Below are 7,828 nucleotides of genomic sequence, written 5' to 3' on the forward strand. Positions count from 1 at the left end.
CTCCATCTAGAATTCCAGGTAGCCCAGTTCCAGCATTTTGTTGTTCAGATGCCTGTTGTTTCCCATTGCTTTCCACAGGTGAGATTACTGGCACTCTCCAACTGAGAGTTTGTCTCGACAGGGTCCTTTTTGGCAATTTCCTGTGTAGATGTAGGTTCCTTGTCCAGACCTGTAGTAGCAGACTCAGCATTTGCCCCTTCAGGAGGATCCACTGGGTGCCACTCTTGTCTCATATTCCTTTTCCTGTTTCTGGTTCTCTTCTTCTTAGTAGCTGCCCCTGTCTCTTCTACAGCAGGTGGAGCTTGTTTGTTCTTCCAACAATTTGTTTGATCATGCCCTATTCTGATGCAATCCACACAAAACTTTGGTCTCCAGTCGTATTCAATTCGTTGGTGTATGGTGTCCTCAGGTGTATCAATTTCAACAAACTCAGGAAGAGGTTTTGAGATGTCAGTTTCCACAAGTATCCTAGCATAGGACACCTTCTCCAAATTTGCTGTATACTTATCAGTGTATAGAGGTTTACCCACCACACTAGCTAGCTTGCTGAGGGCTTCAACAGACCAATAACCAAGAGGGAGTCTAGGGAATTTGACTCATTGGGGAATTACATTCATGCTAGCAGCGTCAAATCTAAAGTTCATCTCCCATTGTTTCAGAATAAGTGGCTCCCATTGTTTCAGAATAAGCGGCTTGCTATTGAAAGTATAAGGTCCAGATTGAAGCACCAGATCCCTATCATCAGTCGTCGCAAATTTGAAAATATAGTATCCATCATCATGATATAGAATTTGTGGTTTAACGACAAAGTTCCAGACATGAGTGACGTAGTTATCCATCGATTTTTCATAAGGAATATCTCCAATCATGTACCCAATAATAGCATTTTTCCAGTAATCCTCCAGTGATTTGTAATTGTCCACCAATTTCACTAGAGGTTTCCCAGTACGTATATAGATGGGGGAACATAGTTAAGAGACTTACCCATTTGCGAACTTCGATTCCCCAGTGGTTGAGTAGGTACCGAAGTAGGAGGAGCATTTGTTGTCGGAGTTGGTTGCGCCGACATCGCTGGTGAAGAGAATTGCAGGCGGCGCACTGCCTGGGTTCCATTACTCAAGTTCCCCTCATCTTTGACCCGCTTAGGGTTTGCAAGAATTTCATCCTCCGAGCTAGAAATTTCATCATATTCAATTACAGTGTGGAATTCAGTTGGAAGGAAGCTTCCAAAAGTTAAAAGAGGGAGTTTCTGTGGTATTCCTGATGCCAGCGTTACCAGTTGTCTCTGTACTGGTTGCCATCGTCTTCGTCGAGCCATGAATCTCAGATCTGGTGCACGTTAGCTGCCTTGCTAAAATGCGCCGAGAGGAGAGAGAACATTTCTTAACTTCTAAACTCGTTGTAAGCACTCTTGGAGGCGACTTGAAGGTCTGGAGAGCCATTAGAGCGTTTCTTCTTCGGTACACCCCTGATCTCACACACCCACACTGTCCTCCATCTTCATACATTAATACATAAACTAAATCTCAAAATCCCTACACAAAAGTCACATTTAAATATTGCCAAAATTATTCACAACTCCAAATTATCCCTTCAGTTATTCAACATTAGTAAATCTGAAATATAAAATTTAAAAGTTAAAAGTTAAAAACAAAAATCCCAACCTGAAATACGAAGCGGCAGAAAATTTTTCGAAGCTAAATTTAGAAGTGAGTGAATTGCATGAGAAAAATCGGAGATTATTACCTAGCCGGGAAAGTTTCACGATTTGCCAATTTCATCAACAAAGTTTTTTTGTCAAGGGCAAAAAAACCGAATCAACAGAGAGAGAAGCAAAGAGAAGAACATTGGTTTGGATTCTGGGCGTGGTTGTATATATGAGAGTACTAAACAAAGACATAAAAAGGGACAACGATAAAAGTATATTGTATAGTAGTTGTAGTTATGTCAATGGAATGGTTCTACTAAGCTGGTAGAACTAGGAATATATTTTGTTCATTTAATTCGAAGAACTTTAAGACATTTTTCCAGGGAATGAAAATGTAATCTGCAATTCTTTTAACCAAGTTAAAAAGAGAAAGGAGGAGCTATGTTGCTCGGACTCGGTGTCGAGTGTCGGATACGGGTACGGATCTAGAGGTCAGATTCGGCATAATCTAAATTTTAAGATTCAGGGGTACGGATCCAGGTGCGGATACGGGTGCGGGGGTTCGGCTAAAATAATTCAAAATTATAAGAAAAATAACTAAATCTATGCCTAGAAATAAAAAACAAAAATAATTTTTTTATAGTTATGTTTCATTTATAATTAAATATTAATTTTTAATTAACTTGAAACTCTTCTAGATACAATAAGTGTCCACTCTTCAAGAGCTCTCCGTTTCTTTCACTTTGGCCTCAAATTTTTTCTCGATTGGTCCATGGATTTGGTCAAAGTATCCAATGTCGTTTGACCAGATCCGACACGAATCTGGTGTCGGTATCGGTGTCGTGTCGTGTCGGACACGGGTGCGGCAGCAAAAGTGAAGGGTCCGAGCAACATAGAGGAGGAGCCCATCTGAGTTTGGAATTTTTCACACTGCATTTCAGATAGCGTATAGGCCTTTGTGGACAATTATCAAATTAAAGTCTTGATAGATAGTGAAAGAGAAACTAGTTGTATGTTGTCATGACTGGCGTGGGTAATTGGCTTAGCGGGACGCTAAGTTGCGCGGACTCTTCGTTTTTGATGCTGAACCCATCTCGACATGAGACTGGGACGAGTGTGGGATACGTCTCGGATTCGGTCAACCAACTTCGGATACTTCGACCGGAGTTCACAGACAAATTTGGGGGAAAAATTGAGATTTTGATTTCTCAAAATGAAAGATAAAATAGATTTAAGACATGTGAAATGACATACCTTCAATATTATAGTCCTTTTGTCTCATATTCGTTGCTTCATATCTTTATAGCTATCTTTTTTATAATTTTGAATTTTCTTAGCTGAATCCCCGCACCCATATCCATACTTGGATCCGCACCTCCGAATCTTAAAATTAGATTTTGCCGAATCCGACACTGGGATCCGTACCCGTACCGGATACCCGCACCCGATTCCGAGCAACTTAGTTGGGACGGCTTAGATGGGTTCATGGGTCTTTATTTTCCACTTGTATAAATTAATCGTTAAAAAATGAGACGGGGGTCTGTTAGTTTTTAAGGGTAGAAATGACCCACTTTATTAACGTCAGGGGCATATTTGGGACCATTTGCAAACGAAGGGTAAACTTGACCCATTTTCCATAGTTGAAGGGCAATTTTGGCCCTTTTCCCATTTTTCAATTGGTGCAGGTGAGTATGTGAAAGAGATCAATGTAAGACCTCATACACTTTCAGGCTAATTTCTACTTTGACATATTATGAATTCATGATGCAGTTTTTGCTAGCGGCAGGCTATCATTTCTCAACATATGCTACTAATATATGACGTAATTTGTTGTATTTTTAGTTTATAAATGGAGAACCTGTCTATGAAGCGTGCTGTCGAACTAACGTTGGTGGATACCATGTCACTGATTATCTGAAGCAGCTTGTTTCACTCAAGTACCCTCATCACATGTAGGTGCCATAGTTATAGTTCTTTGAAATTCATGATGTTGCTATAAACTTTTGGCTGCTTCTCAGGCTTCATTTTTCAAATGCTTAAACAGATCAAAGCTTACATGGGAAAAGGTTGAAGAACTGAAGATGGAACACTGTTACATAGCTGCAGACTATGCTTCAGAGGTTCAACTATTTCAGGTAATTAGCACTATCTCTTGCCCAGCCTCTCTTTTCTGGTTTCCGGAGGTAAAACATTTGATTTTGTTGTGACAGAGGGGGGATAAGGAAGCTGAAGAAAAAACCAGATGTTGGCAGCTTCCTTGGACTCCATCACCAGCCGAAGTGCCTCCATCAGAAGAAGAAATTGCTAGAAAGGCAGCTGTGAAGGAGAAACAAAGTCAACGATTGCGTGAGATGGCTGAAGCGAAAAGATCCTCAAAAATAAATGAACTTGAAAATGAATTAAAAGGGTTGGAATTCCTCTTGGAGGAGTTGAAGGGCATTGGGGATGACAAAATTGTGTCGTTCCTTGCGAGTAGAGGTTATACTTCTAAACGTGAAGTGGAATCCGCCTTTGCAAAAGTTACTCAGTCACTTCGGAAGGCCAAGGGTGAGCAAGTTCCATGTGAAGAGAAAGTGGATGCTTCTGCAGCTGAGAAGTATTATCTCATTGATATACCTGACGATGAACTTTCAGCGGAGCAGGTATGCTCGTAAATCTCCATATTGGTAGTCACTGTTGTTGGGTAAATGTATATCGGAAAATTCTTTGTGATGGTAAAGAAGTCGATATCCAAGTCTTTTTCCCTTTACTTTCTGAATATTGTGGTGTTACATTAATGCACTTTGTATGAGAAATAAACTCATGGAATCACAATGTTTTAATAACTCATCTTATACTGAAATTCCCACATGATTTGTCTCTCGAACTTAACTGCTGGTCCTTTATGTAGTAAATTTAAAGCAAAAGAGAGCTGCTGTAACTAAATTTATTGTTACAAATTACAATTTGTCTCTTCCACTTCACTCTTGGCCAGCTTTGAGCAAAATCATCTTCCACTTATTTTCTAGATCATTTTTTTATATTAAAACTTTTAACTGATATGAAAATGCTGAAACTTCTTAATAGCTCAAGGAGAAGAGAAGACAAGTGTTCCTGAAGTCCACAACTGAAGCACGGCAGCGAGCTAAACAAAAGCGTCTGGAGGAGGAGTTAGAAAAGGAGAAGGAAAAGAAACTTGAGGAACAAAAGCGCCTGTATGTTGTATTTCTTGTCACATAATACTTAGCTAGCTTATTATAGCATTATTAAACTTGTTTACAATGAGGTGCTGTAGTATCTATTTCTACACTATATTAAAAGCAGGAGCCCCTAACTTGAAAAGTTAAGAAAAAATGTAGCGTAAACCAAGAGAAGCAAAACGCCTGTTTCTAACTCTGTTCCAGCAAAAGTTGCACCGTTTTGTAGAAGCCGAGCATGGCACAGTTAAAAGAATGATCACCAAAGAACTTCTAATGTTGGATGCAACAGATTATCTTCGACAAATAGAAAAATCAAAGGAACAAAGGTTGTCTGCTACTGTCATTCTCCATCCACATACTAAAAGCAATAGAAGAAGAAAGTATAAAGTATCTTCGAGATATAGTAATGAAACAAGTTTTGTGGTAATAAACTGAACCAAATTTTTGCGTTTATGATATCTTCCTTCTTTTCTTTGTCCACATTAGTTTTTTATTGTGTTGCATCAAAGTCAATATCAGTGGCGGATCCAGGATTTTCAGTGAGGGGGTTCGAAAAATAAAAATGTAGTGCCTAGGATTTGACCTTGGAACCTCAAGGTGAATTTTGAACCCCCTAATCCACTGAACCAATCTCTTCTCTTGTGTTCAGGATATTCAAAATCTATATATGTACATTAAAGCTTAAAAAATACCTTATATATATGGTGTAATTTTTTGCTGAGGGCCGAACACCCTCCCCGGGCCCTAGATCCGCCCCTGGTCAATATATGTCTAAGTACTACTATTATTCGTTTCTTTTTAATTTTTCTAAAAATTTTAGTTTTAATACGTATCACCCTTTTTTTTTTTTAAATACCTTTAGCGGATGGTTTGTTCATTACGATATAACTATGGATCAATAAGAGTATTAACCTACTTGTTGTGAAATCAATTTCATATTTTTTACATAACTTAGATGGAATGATCTAATTCTATAGATCCATGCATCTTTCAAAAGATACTTGAGTACTGCTAACACTTAAATTATTAGTAGATAGCACTAAAAAGAGTTCATATATTATGAATCTACCAAACTGAAATAATGAATAAAATTATAAAACAAATTTTGACTTACAAATAATGTGTGTCAAACTACCTTTATCTCATTCACAAATTCTTGAAATATGAAATATGATTAAAATTCAACATTTTGTAATACCACTTATAATGATGTTATGAAATAAACGTGCGTATTCGGAGAGACTAGTTAGTTATGAGGCAGAAACATTTAATTTACAGTTTTACTGCATAGTGCTATATTTCATATTTCAATATCTCTTTGTTTTATAAATATATCTTATATCTTATGTTGTGTAGGGAAAACCCAGAACACTATTTGGAGCAGTTGCGAGCAAAATACAAAGAGCTCTCTGAAAAACTTGAGCAGCGAAAGCGATTGAAGACGAATGGGAACCACGCAAATGGCAATAATAATGTTTCCGGAGGTGTCGGTCGTGGGGAGAGGTTGAATGCTGCCCAAAGAGAGAGGATGCGCCTGTTAACCACAGCAGCATTTGATAGAGGGAAAGGTGAAGATACTTTTGGCCAAAGGGATGAAGATTGGCAACTCTACAAGCTAATGAGTAGAGATAATGACGATGATGACGATGATAAGCCAGATCATGATGAAGCTGAGTTGGCTCGCATCTCCTCTAGGCTTCAGGTCACTTCATTTTCTTGATACTAAAGTCTATGTTTGGATTGTTCTTAACTAGACGTATTCTGATGTAACATATCTGTGCAGGAGATCGACCCTACATTTTTCCCAGGATCAGAATCTGGAGCCTCTGCCTCAGAGGCGCCACGTTTCCGTCCTCTAACAAAGGAGGATTTTCAAATCATATTTGGGGTTGAAAGATTTAGATGTCCTGAAGTTCTATTCAGTCCTAACATCATTGGGATAGACCAGTCGGGGTTGGATGAAATGGTTGGAGTGTCATTGAGAAGGTTGCCTACTTGGGGACAAGGCTTGGAGGATAAAATGACAAGTTCAATACTTGTGACTGGCGGGAGTTGTCTCTACCCAGGTATGGCTGAGCGCTTGGAAGCAGGAATTCGGATGATCAGGCCATGTGGAACTCCTATAAAGATTCTCAGAGCAACAGATCCAATTATGGATGCATGGCGTGGTGCTTCGGCCTATGCTGCTGCTATGGAATTCCCGCAGCAAACATTCAGTAGAATGGATTATTATGAAAAAGGTGAAGATTGGCTTCGTAGATATAAGTTCAGATACACTATCTAATTGTCCAAGTTGAAACTGATAGATTTACATAGGTTTTAGTACACTAAGCGGGCTATGTCATATATGAATAGTGGACCATTAAGACCATTGCGCATACAGGGTAATTATTCTGCTGTATTCAGAATGATGTATTTCACAACTTGAACTTAAGCAACTTTTGTATGGCCTGGCTCCTTGATCTTCTTTAATCGTGGTGGTCCTTCCGGCACCGGAGAAAGTGGAGCCGCATAGTTTAAAGAGTTAACCTTCAAGGTCTTGCCGAAATGTGGATTTGTACAAGTGGGATGAGTAGGTTGTTGTTGACTAGCTAATTGTTATAGTTGCCTTGTTTTGGTTCTCAGATTCCCAACTGGTGGATCACGTTTTAACTCGGGAACTTTGTTCAGGTCTGTACCTATAAAGCGGAAGGCATATGAGGAGAAAAAAAAAAAAAACATGTGAAAAGCTTTTGTTAAACTTAGTTTCATTTCAACATCTGACTCACTATTCCAAAATGGAAAATTCAAGGGGTGCTTTGCTCGTTCTGCCAGTAGTGGGATTCTTGGATGGGAGAGAGTGTAAAGTATGACGGAGGAGTATGGCGTTTGTTTGAGTTTCTACAGATACAGTTTCTTCCAACTCAGTTTTTTGAGAAGTTTTGCCAAAGGAAACCAATAAATAAAATAACTCTTTCAAAATAAGTGGTGTTTCACAAAATAAAAAAAAAACATTAATTTT

At 38.8% G+C, this 7,828-nt stretch overlaps 1 protein-coding gene across 1 annotated transcript; it reads left to right on the forward strand.

Annotated features, from left to right (window-relative positions):
• Positions 1-1,356: 1,356 nt before the first annotated feature.
• Positions 1,357-7,278, forward strand: LOC132042089 (actin-related protein 5). Its single transcript, XM_059432712.1, has 8 exons — positions 1,357-1,428; positions 3,289-3,333; positions 3,491-3,600; positions 3,693-3,783; positions 3,859-4,290; positions 4,715-4,842; positions 6,184-6,529; positions 6,611-7,278. Exons 1-8 carry the CDS (start codon positions 1,357-1,359, stop codon positions 7,109-7,111), a joined length of 1,725 nt encoding a protein of 574 aa, XP_059288695.1. The 3' UTR covers positions 7,112-7,278.
• Positions 7,279-7,828: the final 550 nt, after the last annotated feature.

This window comes from Lycium ferocissimum, unplaced genomic scaffold, assembly GCF_029784015.1.
Source record: "Lycium ferocissimum isolate CSIRO_LF1 unplaced genomic scaffold, AGI_CSIRO_Lferr_CH_V1 ctg13190, whole genome shotgun sequence".
Lineage (NCBI taxonomy): Eukaryota > Viridiplantae > Streptophyta > Magnoliopsida > Solanales > Solanaceae > Lycium > Lycium ferocissimum.

Bases quoted from the DNA above. Each gene is read 5' to 3' on its own strand.
- LOC132042089 (XM_059432712.1), top strand. From the start codon at position 1,357: ATGCGCCGAGAGGAGAGAGAACATTTCTTAACTTCTAAACTCGTTGTA. The intron at 3,601-3,692 runs GTAGGTGCCATA...ATGCTTAAACAG, and splicing joins CTCAAGTACCCTCATCACAT to ATCAAAGCTTACATGGGAAA. The intron at 4,843-6,183 runs GTATGTTGTATT...TATGTTGTGTAG, and splicing joins CTTGAGGAACAAAAGCGCCT to GGAAAACCCAGAACACTATT.